The sequence below is a fragment of the Caretta caretta genome, chromosome 2 (genome assembly GCF_965140235.1).
Source record: "Caretta caretta isolate rCarCar2 chromosome 2, rCarCar1.hap1, whole genome shotgun sequence".
Taxonomy (NCBI): domain Eukaryota; kingdom Metazoa; phylum Chordata; order Testudines; family Cheloniidae; genus Caretta; species Caretta caretta.
In genome coordinates, this window is record NC_134207.1 from 136,714,251 (window position 1) to 136,734,494 (window position 20,244).

At 41.0% G+C, this 20,244-nt stretch overlaps 1 protein-coding gene across 1 annotated transcript in view; it reads left to right on the forward strand.

Moving 5' to 3' along the window:
• ANKH (ANKH inorganic pyrophosphate transport regulator) overlaps positions 1-20,244 on the forward strand; it is a 147,503-nt gene that overhangs the window by 68,063 nt on the left and 59,196 nt on the right. Inside the window, exons 3-4 of the mRNA XM_048839630.2 lie at positions 10,493-10,709; positions 19,678-19,796. Of these exons, the coding sequence (XP_048695587.1) occupies positions 10,493-10,709; positions 19,678-19,796 (336 nt within the window). The remainder of the gene's footprint in view (positions 1-10,492; positions 10,710-19,677; positions 19,797-20,244) is intronic.

The window sequence follows — 20,244 nt, forward strand, 5'->3', positions numbered from 1 at the left end:
CCACTAGACAGTTTGTTTACATTTGCACGGCCGCCCTCAGCTCTCAGTGTCCGCAGTTCACCGTTCCTGGCCAATGGGAGCTGCGGGAAGCGGCATGGGTTGCCTACCACTGCTTTATAACCTATATTCTTGTCTGTAAGACTAAGTACTTCTTATTTTTTAATATATATCTATATCTATATATCTATAAGTACTACCTCCATTACTTCAGTTATGAGGGTAGAGCAGTAGCTTTGTCTGCCATCTGCTTTGCTTCAGCTCTTTTAGATCATGTTCCTACCTGCCATTCTAAAAAAGTGTCCTTTTCATTCACATCCGGCTCAATAGTGACCAAGAGCTGATGCCCTCTGATGGCTATTACTTGATCTTAGTACAGTAGTTCACAGGGAACCCTACCACAGTTAGAAAGGTAGAGAATTAAATAGCCTCTCTCCCTAAAGGTGGCCATAGTTGGCCCGGGTTTAGGCAACAAGAGGAAGCTTGTGTTGCTCTTGCTTATGTTGAGCCTGGTCCTCCTCCTGCTAACGTCAACAGAAAGGTTTTCTTTTGGCTTGGACAGCCTTGTACTGAAGTCTAACACTTATACACAAAGGACCTGATCCAAATTCTGTTCATTTGGTACGGACCATTAGCAACTCTCATACTTCCAAGAAAAAAAAAATATAATGTAATGCCACAAGAAGAATCACATGACTGAAACATTGTCAAAATGTAGACAGTTGTGTTTATGTAATCAGAGTGAGTGTTACTGCTTTTTAAATCAATCCCCTATGCTTTTTGTGTGTTGTTGCTGTGTATATTTTATATATCGCTGAGAGTAAAGGGTATGTTCTGTAGTCTTCTATAAGAAATCTGAAGGCCAACATATAATTCAGTGTGTTTTTTCAAAGATCTGATCTTTGGGGCAGAGATTGTCATGTGTGTGCATATTGCACCTGGCATAATGAGCCATGATCCTGATTGGGATCTGACTGCTACTATAATATAATATAAATATAACTAACAATTAATGTTTCATTATGATTCTTATAAGTAAACAATCAGGCTACCTAAGGAAAGAACACCAGGAAATTTCCACTGGTGCATAACACAAACATCCCCTGTGGTTAACATATTTTACTAGATGCTGCAGAGTTGGTTTTAAATTAAGACTGATGTTCTTGTTACAAACAAATGCTTTTGAAATGCAAGTAATTTTCAGTCCCCTTTTCAGCAACAGAACAGGTGATGACAGAATAGGAGGGATTCCTGCTTTGCTTAGCTGATGATCTCTCTTCTTACCATATGATCTAGCTATATAGGTATTTATCTAACATGTTCATGGTTAGGATACAATACTAGTGGAGATGTAGCTGTACTAGTATCAGAGATTAAGAATAAAGCAGATCAGTGATACGGCAGTAAATCTGGTCTTATTTTAATAAAAATCAGAGGGCCAGATTTCCTGAAAAACTACCTGCTGTGTGGTGTTCTGGCAATGCAGAGTGTGTCATGGCAGCAGCACAAAGCAAAGCAGCTAGAATGTACTAGTGAATCTGGTACAGAATGTACATGGTGACAAGACTTAGAGTGAAAACTCAGAACAATTATTGGAGAGGGAGAAGGGAGTGGAGGGTAGGGAGAGACCGTCCACTCTTTGTTTCCCCAGTTCTTCAACAAAGACTTCTGTTTCCCTCTCATGATTGAGGCTGGAGATGGGGGTGAGGGAGGGCTATTGTCCTTGAGACATACACATGCTTAGCCGACCCACTCAGTTTCAGACTTAGCTTTTGAGGTTTCCTTCAGGTGGCTAAACTGGCAAGACTGATCCAAAAAAACCCAGACACAATTCCAGTTTTCAAAGACTTGAATAAACCTATCAAATATAAGACATAAACAAAAGTAAATAAAACTGGTAACTGTTTTCACTGTTCTCATAACTCCCTGATCATCTTCATCTTGGAGGGCAGAATATGATATAGAGAAGATTGGAATTTGTTGAACAGCCATAGATTCAACTCTGACACAATCATGAGTATTTGAGGTTAACCACACAGTAAATACATCTGAAGGAATACACTTACGTTAGACCCAAGTTACTGAAATGTTACGCTTTAATGCTCAGGTGTTCGGCAATTTTTCTAAATATCCTTAAGACTGAGTGCAGAACATGTTCATCCTGATCATATGATTGTAGGTGAACTCCAGTATAAGATGTATTGCCTAGTTCTGGTAGCTGCTGGGTTCTCTCTGCTCCCCGAGACACTTCTCCCCAAAGCTCCTTATTGGTTTCTAGGGCACTGTCTTTTTGCATGAAAGACTCTTGTGTTAGTACATTTTGCTGCAGGTGCCACTACACATGCACTGGAGATTTGATGAAGGTTACACCCAAGTTTCTTGTCAAGCTGAGGAAGCCAGTTAAAATGACCAGGGTTTTTTTAAATTTGTAAGGAGACTGAGCCCTACTAGTTGCTCTTTGGCACTGGAGACTTCTGAATGACACTATAAAAACCAAGACCTCGCTGATTGTGTGTGTATATTAAAGACAGCATGGCACTCTTCATAAGAGAAGATGGGGGGTTGTGTTTGCATGTCCTTGGCCAAAGTTTCACCTCCTCAGCTAATGTCATACTGTGCAAGGGCTTGCTGATTCGCTCCACAATGGACGTAACAGTATTTCAGTCGTGCTCTGGCTGAAAGATGCTATGTGTGTGTAAATTAGGGTTAATATAGACCCAAAACAAAATATCTCTTTCTCTCTCACTCACAAACGGGTTGGACTACAGCCTTGCACTATATTTGTGACATATTTTGTATAATGAGCATAGTGTGAAGAGGAGAGTCAGTGAGGAGGGGATTTTCTTACTACTCATAATAAAAATGTTTAAGGAAAAAAAACTGGAAACAAAGCATGTGTTACCACTTGTGGAGAGGGAGAGTGACTGAATATCATTTTAAAAAAAATAACGAGGAGTCCTTGTGGCATCTTAGGGACTAACAGATTTATTTGGGTATAAGCTTTCGTGGGTTAGAACCCACTTCATCAGATGCATGGAGTAAAAATACAGGAGCAGGGAAATACATGAAAGGACGGGGGTTGCTTTACCAAGTATGAGGTCAGTCTAACGAGATAAATCAATTATGCATCTGATGAAGTAGGCTCTAACCACAAAAGCTTATGCCCAAATAAATTTGTTAGTCTCTAAGGTGCCACAAGGACTCCTTGTTATTTTTGCTGATACAGACTAACACGGCTATCATTCATTACCTCCCAATTGCTAAGAATGAAATGGCATAGGAGGAACAGTTATAACTTGCATGTTTTAAAACACTTGCCAAAAGAGGGTCACTCACTTATTTCAACCAAATATGTCTTATACCTACACTGTGTGCATTGTCTGGAAAGTAATATCCTCTAGATCAGGGATCAGCAATGTTTGGCACGCGGCCCGCCATTAAGCCCCCTGGTGGGCTGGGCCGGTTTGTTAACCTGCCGCATCCGCAGGTTCAGCCGATCATGGCTCGCACTGGCCACGGTTCATTGCTCCAGGCCAATGGGGGCTGTGGGAAGCGGCAGACAGCACGTCCCTCGACCCACGCAGCCCCCATTGGCCTGGAGCGGCAAACCACGGCCAGGGGAGTCGCGATCAGCCGAACTTCCGGATGCGGCAAGTAAACTAACTGACCCGGCCTGCCAGGGGGCTTACCCTGGTGGGCTGCGTGCCAAACGTTGCCAATCCCTGCTCTAGATTGTATGAACCAGACCCTTAGCTGGTTCAAGGCAGTATAGCTCTACTGATGTCAAAGGACCAACACTGATTTTGCCAGCTGAGGGTCTGGCCCTAATTAGCTATTTGTAAAAGAAACCAAAATGCTAATGTCACCCCCACAGTACATCTAATCTTTTAGAAAGGTGATAAAATATTGGGACAGTATTCCTCCATGTGGCCCTCTGTCTGCACAACATGAAATCCAGGTAGTGCACAGTGAGTGATATGCAAATCCAAGGAGAAGTAGAAGGGAGAGGGGAAAATGCAGCTTTAATAAGCAAACTGTGAATGCAGAATGACACTAATAGTTGCCCACATGTTTTCTCTACGTTTATGTTATCAGGTGTCCTAGTAGGAACCAAAAAATAGAGGAAGTTTTCCTTATAATTTTGCCGTTCATGTTTCTATAACTAAACCACTATTGTGGTTTAATGTTTAACATATCTGACTGACAAAAGTGAATGAATTGTTTTAAATCAATATCTCAGTTCTTTCACACCAGTATCTGTCCTGTGTAACTTCACTGATTTCACATATATTTTTTTACATAACATGGATTTTTAAGGCTGGATCAGTGTTGGACATGAATTGGTCGATAGCCTTAATCTCAACCATGTCAACAAAACTCAAGATTGTATAGACAGACCAACATCCATCAATGCTGCCTGGGATTTAACTTACTTTGGGGACCAAAGTTAGTTCACTCTGTTTATAATGCGATTAATGCAAAGTTACAATCTCATCAATATAAGCAACTGTTCTGTAAGCAAGGAGTAAAGTGAGTTATCAGTGTGCAATATATTTTACAGGCCTGAGAATTACATTTATTTTATAAGTAGAAATTTAATACACAACCCATTCAACAAGGGTTGACTGTTCCCTGCAGACTGTTTACTGATGCATTCAGTTCATCAGCAGTTGGTATGATTAGGCTATTGTCTGTCAAAAATCACGTAAATATGAAAAATATAATAGGCCAAGTTCATAGCTCGTATACCTCCATTTAAATGAGTGTTACAAGGGTTAATTCTGCCCCGTCTGTCTATTGCCCACTTGAGGGACATGGTACTGTCATTTTCACAATTAATAGACATTTGACAAAGATGTGTCAGACAGGTAATGTGAAATTATGACATTCTTCTGCTATCATATGCTATGTGCCATGTATCAGGTACAGATTCATTTTTGGTAAGAGTTATAATAAATAATGGTGTGCCCTTCTATAGCTCCTTCCCTCTGAGCAACTGAAAGTGCTTGACAAATGTTAAGTATGTAAGCTTCAGAATATCCCTGTGAGGTACAAGAATCACTTCACCCAACAAAATACAGCAGCTATTTGAACAGTTCCAACTAACATTAGGCACCCTTTTAGGAAGAACATATCCAATTGATGCTTCAGGGAAAAAATTCAAGTGTAGAGTTTAATTAGTCAAGTTGAAATTTAGCTTGTAACTCAGGGTCAACAACTCTGCAGCTAAAAGGAGTGCCATGGGATCTTAAATTATAAGCGTGAGAGGAACTTGGTTTTATCATTTTTCCAGAAGTCAGCAACCCCAACATCACAGTAGCTCCCAATATTGTACAGGGGCAAAGGTTCAGTAATGATGCAGGAGAGAAGAATGTCATCTGCTGAATTACCAGCACATCCACCAATGTGATATATGCCATCATGTGCCAGCAATGCCCCTCTGCCATGTACATTGGTCAAACTGGACAGTCTCTACGTAAAAGAATAAGTGGACACAAATCAGATGTCAAGAATTATAACATTCATAAACCAGTCGGAGAACACTTCAATCTCTCTGGTCACGCGATTACAGACATGAAGTTGCTATATTACAACAAAAAAACTTCAAATCCAGACTCCAGCGAGAAACTGTTGAATTGGAATTCATTTGCAAATTGGATACAATTAACTTAGGCTTGAGTAGAGACTGGGAGTGGCTAAGTCATTATGCAAGGTAACCTATTTCCCCTTGTTTTTTCCTACCGCCCCCCCCCCCCCCCAGACGTTCTTGTTAAACCCTGGATTTGTGCTGGAAATGGCCCACCTTGATTATCATACACATTGTAAGGAGAGTGGTCACTTTAGATAAGCTATTACCAGCAGGAGAGTGGGGTGGGAGGAGGTATTTTTTCATGCTTTGTGTGCATATAAAAAGATCTTCTACACTTTCCACAGTGTGCATCCGATTTAGTGAGCTGTAGCTCATGAAAGCTTATGCTCAAATAAATTGGTTAGGCTCTAAGGTGCCACAAGTACTCCTTTTCTTTTTGCGAATACAGACTAACACGGCTGTTACTCTGAAACCTGAATTACCAGCACCACTCCCTGAAGCATCTCTGTTTTCCTTGGAGGTGTTCCATCCAAATCTGGCAAGAAGAGATTTAAAAAATATACTAATTGACCAGTCATAAGCTAATGGAAAAGTAACTGAATGATGCATGATTTGTCAACCCTACAATAAGGGCCTTTGGCCCAGATTTTAGAAGCATTTAGGCATTGCTCCATTCAGGGTGCAACTCCTAACTGACTTTGGAGCCAAATTCTCATTTTTCAAAAATGAGAAGTGCCTAAGTCAGTTTTGAAAATGAGATGTAGGCTTCCAAGTCAGTTAAGCATTACAGTGCTGAGCAGAGCAAAGCCTAAATATCTTTGAAAAACTTATGTTTCATCTGACAAATAATGCTGATCTTTTTGGACACAGATTGTAACTTGGTTGGAACAAATATGGAACACAGATGCTGTTTGTTCAGTTTTGTCAATGGTTTTGTGCGCACAAAGCATGTACACAAACTGCAGTCAGTGATACAACAAGAAGTGGAGAGTGTTCCTTGGTTTATGACTTTTTGAAAAGGTAATGTAATTGCAGGAAATTAAATTGGAAGATTACCAAGTGCTTCCAGTGTTTGGCACGTCATGGAACCCAGCAAACATTTTTATCTTTCAAATGATGCACAGAATAAGCTCTCCAAGTTTCTGGGTTTTCACATTGATTTAAGGGTATCAAATATGACATGCAATCCACAGGGTTTGAAAGGGGTCATTGAATAGTTTGTCCATCCATCTCTGTAATGTGAAAATGGAAAAAGAAATTGCTGAGGCACATCAGTCAAAATGAGTGGTTTGTCTGGAGGAAGTTACTAAAACTAAGCAGCTAGTAGACCGTTACATTTATTGTAAGTTTTCTAAAGCGGTCTTCCACAGCAAAAACTTTTTCCAGTGCCTTGTTTATGGACATGACTGTCTCATGTCTAACCTTAGAGGGATTTCATCGTGTCAGCAAGCTGTTCCTCAGTAGGACAACTTAATGGCAACATTCCTCTAATAAAGTAGGGCTCCTTTACGCTACCTGGTGCACAGCGTGTGTAGTGGGGGGAATCCCATAGCAATTCAGGTGTGTTTCCTTAGTTGTAGTTTGTTTCCACAGAAAATGTCTGAGCTCAGTCTTATATGATGGGGGAGCAGAGTCCCACTCTAGAGTCACTCATCTTGTCCATTCCTAGTTATGTGGTAAATGGACACACAAAGTGATTATGGGCCAAATTCACCCCAAATTCAGTTGACTTCAGAGCTTCATCCAGGGTGAATTTTTGTACCCTATGTGTAATGAGGATTTTTCTGGGTCTGCTAGTTTCTTAGGCCATAGTTTTCTCGGAGATCATATTCTCGTTGGCATTTTATGGACCCATTTGGCTCAGATTGGATGGCTTTTTCCATCTAGGTAACCACTGACAGGCATGGGTCTCAACTGAATGCACAGACTCTCAGATAAACTGCTACCCTGTCGGTGATAGATTCATTACCCTCCTGCATAGGCCTTGACAACAAGTAGTAGTCCTAACAGGATGGAAGTGCCTGCTACCGTGAATTATGCCTAAAAATATATGCAGCTTTGTTTTCAAGTGACAGGATTAATTTAGGTTGCAGAGTGCCCTGAATGCTTTAGCTATTACTCTGAAAATTAGAACCACCAGACATAGTTTATTGCAAACAAAAGACAATGGGAGGGAAGAGAAGAATAAAAGTCAAATAATGCCCTTCAAAGAATGCAGTAGGCACCCTCTGTTGATTTCTATCTAAAAGTTGGAAATTTACCCTGTTACTAGCAGTGCTGGCAGAGGCATGGAAGGATCTGATTCTTGTTGAAGCGAAAGAAATTACTACCTTTGATAACCAGAACAATATTCTTCACAAACATCATTTAAGCCTCCCACCAGCTCTGAAGGAGTATGTGGAAGAAGAGTATACTCACCACAGCTGTGCCTTCTTGTCATGAGCATGAGAGGAAAGACTTTATAAGTGAAAGCTTCACATTTTGCAGAAGTTATTTACTCTCCATGCTCACCAGGGAAGGCTTGTCCCTAGCAGGTAGGATTATTTCAGGTCATGCCCCAAGTCAGAAAAATTGCACTATAGGTGTGTTGTCAGTAGGCTATCCATATGACCAATAAGTCCTGAACTGCATTAATCACATCCCATAGGTATCCTCAGTCCATTAAGGAGACCCTACCAGCACCAATGTCTGCTGTTGCCCTGATGGAGTTCAGTGATTACGGTGCTTGCAAGAGATCTGCTCAATTCTGAGATTGGTTCCAACTGCACAGCACCATGCCCAGACTCTGTCTGGGAAGCTCAGCCCTTAAAGGCATAGCCCCTAATACCACTGTCCCATGTATAAGTGGCCAAGGTACAAGCTTAAAGCTCTGAAACAGTTTTAACATCCTTCCTTTTTTTATGCAGCTATTAGAGGGAATCATACAGGCTAAGGGCTTGACCCTTGTCATGGTGGATGGCTGCCACCAGTTTTTTCTACAGCATTCCTAAGTAGTAAGCAAATTATGTGCACAATGTTATGTACTCCTCCATGCCCAGGATGCCATCTTTTGGGGTTTTATTTACTCTGCAAGATTAGATATAATTTGCACCCATGTCAAGTGCAGCACTTGCATTATGCAGGCCCAAGAAGAAGTTGTGTAACAGTAGGAGGGAAGATCTTATGCATCTTACGCATGATGGGATAAGGTCATTGTCTGGGAGAAGAAGGACAAAGTAGAGCAAGAAGGCTGAAAAATATGGAACTTCATTTTTCCTGTTTAGTGCATAGTGTAGTGCAAGAGACCGTTTTGATGGGCATCAGGTATGGAGAACTTGCGGCAGTTTTATGTCATGCTGGAGACACCGATTTAGTCTTAACATCAGCAAGTGGCAGTGAAGCATCTTACAGAGATGGAAAAGGAAAAAAATATTAGAGGCTAAATGCTGCCCTCCAACGTACAGAAACAACTTCTGTTGAAGCCAATGGGAGTTGCCTGCTTGTAGGTGCTTCACACAGAACTCTGATGTTGAAATGCTAAGACTTGAACTTAGTTACATTACGATATTCAAATTTAGATATTTTACCTTCAAACAAAGCTCAGTGCCAGGGGTGGTACATAAGTGGTAGACACTACAGTTTTGGAGCCAGGGGAGACTTAAAAGATGTTCCTGATTGGTCAGTTCTTTGTGGACCTCTCAGTATGTCTCATCTGTGACCCATAAGAACTAAATTCTTATGAAATCAAGTCATCATTCCATCCTTTGTGCTTTTTGAGACTAATCATATTTTCACAATTTACTGAATACCTCAGGTGATTGATGGTATGGCAGTGAAGACCAAAACTGTGTCCTATTTAGTCAACACATTTGAAATGTGCTTGCTGTGAGCTTTTCCTGAGTTCTGAGGAAAATGTTATGGCATTTTTCTCTTGGTTCAATTTAGATATGAAGATAATCTGTTAAATTATTTGGAGATTTGAGCAGGAGGACACTTTTTTCCCCCCCCTCAGTATCTGCAAGGTATTTGCTAGACTATTCAACATAAGAACAACTTGAAATATAGATATTTTGTGTTTCATTTTTATTTTTAATAAGCTGTGAGAATTTTGCTTAATCAAGGGGTGCAGGGTCTCAATCTTATTTTGAAACATGAAATTACATGGGAGGAAGACCAACATATTTGGCCACATGTACATTTGGCTATGTTTAATGAAAAACAACACCATTGTGTAGAATCAGGTACCTACTCATGGTCAACATGACTATAGCACAACTCCTTTTACAGTGAAATGGACTTTAAGCCCCAAGTAATTTCAATGCATTATAATGGACCAGCTGCAGTTCCAGTTTTGTATCTTTGGATATGGGTAAAAATTTCACTCTCCCATGCAAAAGGCAAACCTGGACTACATGTTTCTAAAGTCACACCTAAGTCCTCACATGGGACTTTTCGGCCTTCTGCACAGCGGTCAATTTCATATAGTAAAGTTGTTTAAAGTACTGCACTTCAGTATAAGGGGGTTCCATTTGATAACTTTAGAAACAAATTACTAATGTTTTATTTCATGAAACACTTTATGTATTTAAATCCTCTGTAGTTTCTTACTGGCCATTGTAAATTGGAACACTTGGTATCTGTCTCACCGTGCATATGTACAATAGAGCTATGCAGCACAGTAAATTGAAGCCATAGAGAGTGGGAAAAGTTTTCTTATGCACTTTGCCAGTATTTATTTTGATGTTTCAGTCACTTTATATTTCTGCATGCAGGATCCAAAGAATGTCAAGTCAATACAGATCAAAAGAGGTTATGACTTAACTTTTGGTAAACTGTTGGTTTCTATGGAAACAAACTGCATCATATTTTTTTTTCCCAGACACTGTCTGCATTTTGAAGTATTCTTTCTTTTATGTATTTCAACAGGCCTTGAACAGGGGCATAGCAGCTGTTAAGGAAGATGCTGTGGAAATGCTGGCCAGCTACGGGCTGGCCTATTCCCTCATGAAGTTCTTCACAGGTCCAATGAGTGACTTCAAGAATGTGGGTCTGGTGTTTGTGAACAGCAAACGAGACAGAACCAAAGCAGTTTTGTGCATGGTTGTGGCTGGTGCGGTGGCTGCTGTATTTCATACCTTGATAGGTAAGCCTTTCTCACTATTTACTTACTGGTTGAAATTGCTTCCCCATCCCATCCCCCAGAGCTGCTTAACCTGCAGCTCTCCTCACACCTAGAAATGAAAACCTAGGAGGAACTATGAGATTGTCTTGTGGCTGGAGTTCTGCTTAGACTACAAAATTTTACTGTTTTAGAATGGTAGATTCCATCTGTAGTTCTTGCTCGTGCACAAATGCACACCACTACTACCAGTGTGTGATTGCTCAACTTACTGCTGGCCTATTTCAACTGTGTTTTGCAGTAGCACAGTTGTCAGGCTGGACCCACGTCATAGCACTGTCATACTGCTGTGCAGATGGGATTTGTCTGTGTAAATGGGTTTCACGGTTCTTTTCTGTAGCAGGCCATTCCAATGTGTTATAAGAAATGCTTTTTTTTTTTTTTCTTTCTTTCTTCAATTAGGACTTCTTAAGACCTTTGATAGATATTTACTTTGCCACCCACATCACAGTAGGAGCACCTTAGTATCTGTTCCCCCATGCCAGCCATTTCATAATGATAAACTGTGTAGTAAAAAGGATCAGACAGGCTGATTTAAAAATAACCAGCATTACCTTCTGTTGGCTGTAGTCAAAGCTTCATTGTCCATTTTTGGTGGATAGCTAAGCTCTTGCACCAGCTACTACAGACATCATGTCTTGCAAAACCCAGGAGCCACTGGCAAGCAAGACCAGGACCCTAACTGCACTATTGATCAGGAGAATATACAAATAAACCTGGAGTTGGCTAGGAAGAAGTTAACAGTATTTGCAGATTTCTGCAAGACCCACCAAATGTGATACTGAACTGAGTATCAACCAGTATGATGGAATATTCAAGGCCGTGAAGGGTTAGTATCAGAGAACATTAGACCACAACCAAGAGCCTAGCAGAAATTGGACCTCATGTACCTTTAAGAGCTGTACCAGGCCTGGTGCCCCCAGACAACCTCCAACCCACTTCACAGAATGGAGACTGATGTAGCCCTTGTAACAAGGAAAATGATGAGGAGGAGACTGACCAGGAGGAAGAAAGTAAAGTCCCTGTAACAGGTATAGTGTTTGGTATTCCTTATATCTCTGTGCTGTCTGAGGGGAGGGATGGGGAAGGAATGCAGGGAGTGTGAATGGACTTGGGCACCCATGTGGGAGACTGCTGCTCTCTGGGAACTAGGCAGGTATTTGGTGGCAATATCTATCGCTGGATGTGGAGCTACAGAGGGTGGCCTGCACATGGGACCCATTGTTCATTGTCAGGCTGTCAGTTTCTCAACCACCACACACCCTGCAAGTCATCACACAGGCCCTGCCCTTGTACTTACTGTACTTGCATAAGAGCCTTATGGAAGAACAGATGTCCACTGATGTTATCTCCTGGCTTGGTGCCACCTTTTAATCATTCTTAGCAGCCCTATAACTCTTTAAACACACAGAAACAGGCACCCAGTGTTAAAGCACCTCGTGTTAAGACCATAGCCCCACATGTTAATTAAAAGGCTAATTTTACCCTTTGTTGTTGTTATGACCGTATGTAGGCAATGTGCTCATTGTCTGCAGTAGCCCTTTGCCAAGATCAACCTGTCACTAATTTAACAAGTTAAACCATCAATTAAATTAATTCATTGGTCTCCCTGACATCCACAGGCCACCTCAATGTATGCGGGTGGCTCAGGATTTTGTACTGAAGATTATAAGCAGTCAGTGTTGTAAATCCGTATTCATTTGCAAGATCTGCCATAAGATTTCTTGGTTTGGATCTTTCCCCAGCCTTGATATGGTCTTTCAGTTGCCCACCTTGTCCAGTTTGTGTACCAGGTTGAACAGAGGGCAGTTTTACCAGGCGGGAAGAGTTCATTTTTCTGATCCATCTCATTTTGGTTTTAAGCCATATGGGTTCCTGCTGACTCACAGTATATGAGCCAGATTTCCAAGCTGAAGGCTATAGATTGATTGCTTCTTAGGTATGGGTGGGGCTTTTGGTCAGAGATGGCTGTGGGTAGTCATTCCTGAACATGCTGGTTGAGTTACCCTAGGTTTGTTGAACTACAGAGCACTGCTGTGGTCTGAACCTCTTACACCCAATGTTTCCATTTTATGAAGAGGGGAAAAAAAAGTCTGTCTGTATGTCAGACCTTAAAGTCCTGAGTGAAGGGGCTTCACTCAATCTTCCAACTGTTCATGGTGGCAAAATGTAAAATATTTTGTAATATTTTAACATGCGTATGCCTGAAAATATGTGAGGACCACCACTGAGAGTGGAGGAGGACCCAAGACAATGGCATTAGTCAGATTCCCAGCACTAAATGACTATGTGATGCTGCCAAGTTCCTTTTGAACATGTTTTAAAACCTGCTTATCCCTTTGTGACCCACAGATGCACAACCTCCGGAGGGGGGAGAACAGTAGGAGAAGGAGGAACCAAGTGACAGTCTGGCAGCTGGTCTTCAGCAGCTGTGAGATTGTCACATACCTCTTCTAGGAAGCAAAAGGCCCAGGATATTGATGCTCAAGAAATTAAAAAAATATATCTAGACTGCAGTGAGATTCTCTGTCATAGTCTGTAGGTGAAGAACAAGGGAGGATGACATGTTTGTCCTTCATGGCGTGTGAGACTCAACTATGGAAGAGCAAAATACCCAAGGGAATAAGAGAAGAGTCTTGTTCTTGGCTGAGAAGAGTCAGAGGGAAGAAGACAACAAGTGACTGTGGAGGAGGAAATGCCCAGTGGCAGCTATGATTGAGTCTACCAGCAACACTCAGGCAGAACTGATGAAGAGCAACACCCACTCCTTTACAATGCCAAACCAGACTGCTTCAACCCCATGACTCATACTTGCTTCTCCACCAGGATCTCCTTTCTAGCCCTTCACATTAGCCACAGGAATCCTCTATGTGGGTGTCTAACTGAGCCAAACAATCCAGACTCATGTCTGCAAGCTGTGTGTATCTTGTATTTACACCTCCCACCCCCCCAATCACCATAGTATGAGAGCCTCACCAACAATTTTCATAACACACCCTGGGCAAGTAATATGAGGAATTGAGAAAGTCAGTGACTTGGCCAGGATCACCCAGGAAAATGATGTCAGAGGTGGGAATTGAAACCACATTTCCTTCCCACTTAAAGTCCCAGTCTAGTGCCTTGGCCACAAAACCATCCTTCCACTGGCCATTTCAGTTTAGAGCTAGACATTGAAATGTGTGCTTTGTTCCTTATCCTGTGATGTTTTGGGGTCAGCTGCCACCACTAGTTAATTGAAGTATAACTTTGTGGGAAGTCTGTTACATCTCCGGGCATAAACAAGCTGTGACTTACTTCTGAGTATTTTGTAGGAGTAGCATTAGGAAGGAACAGTGTGCTGTGAGGGAAGGAATATAATATAGCAGAGATCTCATTTATTGCATGCATACAAAAATTTGCTACATCTTACCAATATTAAACTTGTCAGAGAAAGGGATTCATTTATATTACAATTCTCCATTTTATCGGATGTTTGGCAGCTGTTCTGTACTAACTGGGACCTGTTTAATACTAGCCCCAGGATCGGTCATTCTGCATCTTTCTCTTTGCTGTAGACACAATAGCACAATTCATCACTTATCAGTAGAGCTCTGCAAATCTGCGGATATCCGTGTTTGCGGATCGGATGCCGATACAAATTTTGTATCCATGCAGGACTCTACGTATCAGGGTTTCCTGTTTTGGTCCTGGCTGCCATTTAATTCACCCTTTCTCAGCAGGAGTTTCAAGATGCTGGAATAACACTCTGGCCATTTCTTTTCAATTGAATATATATGTTACATTCGCCATTGCTGAAGTTCTAGGAATGACGGAAACCAGCAGTAGCTTTGGAGGTGCAGCTAAAGTCATAGTCCCTGTGACTAAGTAAACACTTCTACATCCCCTTCCTCTTGAAAATGTACACTACCACCATTTTGCTCCTGGTGAGGCAGTAGATGAAGTGTCACTTGTCAGCTCCAACACAAAGCAGTTGGAACTTCAGCAGCCAGGCTAACAGATGGCAGGCTGAATCCAGTAGAAGCTCATAGCAATGCTATTCGTTTTCCACTGTGATTGCAGACACGGGCCCCTATCCTGCAAGCACCTGCACAGGTGAGTGGCTTTACATTTGTTAATAGTTCCCCTGGTCTCCATGGGACTAATCACATGCATAGTGACTCATGCATGAAGGATCAAGGGCCTGGTTTCCAGCTAACACGGTCAATAGTTGTTCATGCCAAAAAATATAGTGTGTGAATGAAGGTTAACTGCGCCATTTTTGTGGTCAGTCAAGTTCTAAACATGCCCACCTGACTAGCTGATACCAAATGTTCTGCCATCTGTAGCACAGAGGAGAGGGGAACACTGACCTGACCATGAGTCAGGTTATCCAGGTTCTTCTGATCTTAGTTTTCGTAGACTTCTGGTGGGATTCTTGTTCTAATCACCTAGCCTATCATTAAAGTAATCATCATCTGTGCCTACTTTGCAGGGGGTGATAAGACAGAACTCCTTAAAAAGGGTATAATGCATTGACATCCTGAGGTGGATGTTGCTGTAGCAGTAGCTAACATTAACAATTCACATTTCTGCTAATTAACTTAGTCATTTTCTCCTCAACAACATAGTCACAAAGCAGAGAAGGAATGGAATGAGCCCAGACTCAAATTTGGTGTATTTTTCGGCCAGTTAAAACTAATCTGACTTTAAAATTGGAACAGCTATATTTGGAGTGTTATGAGGCATTAAGCTGTCTGAAAAATTATCATAAACATACAGGTAAGGGTAGCATAAAATCCCTCCTTTACCTGTAAGGGGTTAAGACGCTCAAATAACCTGGTTGGCGCCTGACCAAAAGGACCAATAAGAAAAGAAGATACTTTCAAATCTGGGTGGTGGGGGGAGGTTTTGTTTGTGCTCTTTGTTGTGCTCTCTCTCGGGACAGAGAGAGGGACCAGGCAGGAAAAAACATCTCCTAAAACCTACCTGAAATAAGCATCTAAGATTACAAAAATTGTAAGTAAAGCAAGGAAATGCGTTAGATTATCTCTTGTTTTAGCTTGTGAATTTTCCCTATGCTAAGAGGGAGGTTTATTCCTGTTTTTGGAACTTTGAAGTTGAGCCTAGAGGGGAATCTTCTGTTTTAAATCTTTTTATTACCCTGTAAAATTACCTTCCATCCTGATTTTACAGAGGTGCTTCTTTTACTGTTTTTTTTATAATAAAGTTCTTCTTTTAAGAACCTGATTGATTTTAGTGTGCTAAAGATAAAGGGTCTGGTCTGTACTTTTATTAAAGGCAAATGGTTAGTATATTATTCTCAAGCCTCTCCAGGAAAGGGTGTGAAGGGGCTTGGGGGAATATTTTGCAGAAATAGAGACTCCAAGTGGCCCTTTTCCCTGGATGTTTGTCTAAGTCACTTGGTGGTGGCAGCAATACCGTCCAAGGACAAAGAAAGGATTTGTGCCTTGGGGAAGTTTTAACCTAAGCTGGTAGAAATAAGCTTAGGGGGTCTTTCATGCAGGTCCCCACATCTGTATCCCCTAGTTCAGAGTTGGGAGGGAACACTGACAGAAATCCTCGGGCATTTCCAGATTTTGAAGAGTTCAAGTAATAGTGTTCCAACTTTGTGGCACATCTACCTGATGACAAGAAGCACAGTTTTTCATTTCACAAGTCTACAAGAACAGTTTATTTTTAAAATTGACATCAAAGTAGGAAGATGGACTATATCCAGAGAATTCATCATTTAATCCAAAGTCACCTGTGATATTTTTCCAATAGAGCTAATATTTACGTGTGTGGCTTTGTCTGAACATCAATGCTAGCACCTCCTGGAAGGGTTCTTTTTGTTTCCTTCATGACACAAGAGCATCATGCAGGATAGTGGATGACCCCAGAACGACTAACAGTGGTGCCATTTATTTAAGACTCTGCTGTCATTAATACAGTTTATGCATGGAGTTTATGCAAGCTCCAAGAGCGTATTCAGTTGTGCATTTGTTTCAGGGATGTCAAGTGTGTGGGCTACTGGTTGGAGTTTTATAGAAGCAACCATAGGGAAGATGTTCCATTTATATGCATGATATTCCACTAGTCAGATAAATCCAATAGTGGAAAATGCCTATCCTTATGACTCTGAACAGACTCATATAAGAAAGAGCCAAGCTAGAGTTTTTACTTAAATGCAAGCAGCAAGACCAAACTGTAAACATATGAAAGTGAATCTTGAGAAATTGTATGAGTTATCACAGGAGAACAAAACAGGCTGCTGTATTATTAATTTTTATATTGTTCTTCATAAGTACAGCTGGCTTGCCAAGGTTACATTCTAATTCATCAGAGATTGCTTTATTCACATTTGAGAGAGACATGCCTGAATACTTATGAGTAAGTCTTACCCGAGAGCAACCTGCTTATCCTCTAAGGATGAAAACCGCTTTTTAGCAACATCACCAAAAGTGTGTGTGTCACCTTTCACTTACATGTGGAAATCAGGTTAACTGTTTTAAAGCTAATGTTAAGCTTAGCTGTTATGATTTCAACAACGTCAAAAATTCAGTAGGTTTTTGTCTAACGTCAAGGGATTTCAGTGCTTGTAAAACATGCCAGATTGAGAGCCCTGGAGAGTGAAGCGCTGTGTCCAGGGAATAGGTCCTTTTTGGGCAGAAGCTGTACAAGCCTCTCCATAGTGCCCTGCCAATGTGCTCCAACCATGTGTTGGAGGGAACATTTCCAGGAGTCAGGCTGGTTCTGTCTCCATGCTCATCCAGTCCTTGGCCACTAATCGAGGTTTCTGTGACAGTGTGCTTTTTTTTAATCCCTATATCTTTCAGAGCCAAAAAGGTTGCTCTACTGCCTGCTTTTATGGAGGTGGGGGGGGGGGGGAGAGGGCTGAGAAAACGGAGAGCATCTCTGATGAATGCGCTGTCCATTCTCAGTTGCTCATGGAAGCCCCTCTACAAGAAGTGGGTTCACAGGACACAAAGGGTGCAAAGGGCAGGAAGGGACAGGGTCAAGAGGATATTTGTCCCTGTAAGGAACTTAACACCCTGTAGCTCCTGCGAGAGTTTTAGCTGTCTTACTACATGGTTTTAGTCCACAGAGTTGAGGCACAGGTGTGGATGGAACCTAACACAGACCTCACAGAATCTGAGCGTAATGAAATATGTTCTTCACGTCTCTTCCAAAGTTGCACAAGCTCATTCAAGTCCGTTTTTATTTTAGGGAACAGACATGAGGTGCTGCTCTGCAATGAAAGCAACAGTGTTCAAAGAAATTGTAAAAATGTGTAGGTAGCACACACTGTTTACAAAGTATTGAGTGAAAAGTTAAGTGGTCACATAGATATTTGTTTTTTTTTTAAATAGCCACAGCTGATATCAGTTGATATGTGAAAATTATTGCAAAATGAATATTTTAAGAAAAGGAACTGAGGTGACCGCCAGGACTCAGGAAGTAAGGTTTGAGTTCTATTTTACAGGATGGTTCCCTGATACTATTCAAAAGGCAATTAAGCTGATTGTTTGGGAGTGACACTAAGTACAGCTTGGAGATTACTAGGGTGATCTGACAGTCTGCAAGCCTGGCCATAATATAGATAGCAGAAATTTAGTAAGGACTAGAAAACCAGTATAAAATGGAGGTTTTATTTGTTTATCTTGCTTTGTGTTTTCCCAGCCTTCTGGTAGAAATATGTTGCCCCCCATTCCTGTTTCTATCATTAGATCTAGTTGTCATTACTTGCCCATCGTTTTAGAAGAGTGTTATAATGAGTAATAAACCTTTCTTTGAATCCCCTAACCTTGTGACTGTGTTATCACTCAGTAATTGCAAAACAATGCTGGACTCAGTTCCTCTGACTGGCCTCAAACATTGTTCTATATTACATATAACACTAGTGCCTTAAGCCCTTCAGCAAAACTGAGGTTTTGTGGCAGTGTAAGCAAATTCCCTACCTTCTTGAGTAACCTGCCAGTTCCATTAGGATAGCTGGTTTTAGGCTAGAACAAAGCTGGATGGGACCACCAGTATTAACACACATGGATCGGATAATATAAGCAAATGTATAAAGTATGTGACATGCTGCTAAGTATCTATGTATATCTTTTGTAATATAGTGAAGTGTGTCCAAACAAAATTGCAATAATAGCATGACTTGTCAACTTTAACGTTCTTTTAACAGTTTTTTAAAAATGAAAGGTTATACATCTTTATAGTGGTTTTTAATAGTTATTGGGATTTATTTTTCTTTTCACAACCTGTAATGTCAGGATCTAGTACTGAGGGTCCAGCTATATTGGCCTTATATGAAAAGGAAGTTGTCGCATTCCTCTAAAATTGTGAGATTCAAAGCTACTTTAACTAACTTCTTAAAAACAGCTTTTACCTAAGGATGAACCAGGACTAGAAACAAGTGCATTGCCCACTGAAAAGCAGGAATTGCACAGTTTCCAGTAGCACAGATAATCCATTTCTAGCCTTGTGATATATTAGCCCTTAAACCATGGAAGGAAAGTGGCAGCCACCTGAGGCTGCCCCAGAGGTTTTGCAATGTTAAAACAAGTGTTGGTAGAAATGATTAGCAGACAAGGTAAACGGGAAGCCATCACATGGCCATAAATGCAGTTTGTTGCATGCCTTTATAAGTTATCATGTGATTTCACTGTTTTGTACATGTTTTACAGGTAATATTATCGGTGTTATATGATACTATGTGTTTTATAAACTTTTAAGAATACTTATAAGCTTATTCTCTAATATGTACCTGCAAAATACATTGAAAGGCTGTATTCGTAAGACACTACAAAAATCCCTGATTAGGAAGAGAAGGTGGGATTTTCAGAAGTGCCTAGAGCTTAGATGACTAACACACACAGGTGCTTTTGAACATCCCAGCCAGAATCTGTCAGTTTAACCAAATTATTTTTTTGCTATTCTTTTATTTCTGCAGCATATAGCGATTTGGGGTATTATATTATTAACAAGCTGCACCATGTGGATGAATCAGTGGGAAGTAAAACTAGAAGGGCCTTCCTTTATCTTGCTGCCTTCCCTTTTATGGATGCCATGGTGAGTGTCTGGCTCAGAACTGAATTTTAATTGTCACTTCTCTCTGATGTTCCCAGCTTATAAAACCCAACTATTTGACAGGTATTTGGAGGTGCATTAAAGGAGAGCTTGCCAACGCAAATAATTCCTCTGCTCTGTTAAAGATTTTGCAGATGATGCTACTGTTGTATACCTGCACCCCAGTCACTTTCTCCAAATAACTAAGTATGAAAAGAAGTGGCATCAGTGAGTTACTTTTTAAAGGCAGGATTTTGTTGCAATATTCAGTATACCCATTGGCCAGTGAGATCAGAGCTACATTTTGTACACCGTGAAAGCTGGTGAATAAAAAGAAAACCTATTACTTGGATTTGTTAGAACTCTAACTCCACCCCTACACCAGGAATAAAGACTGCTTCTCATTACTGTATTCCCTTCTCAGCAGCTACTGTACAGTCATTTAAACTGA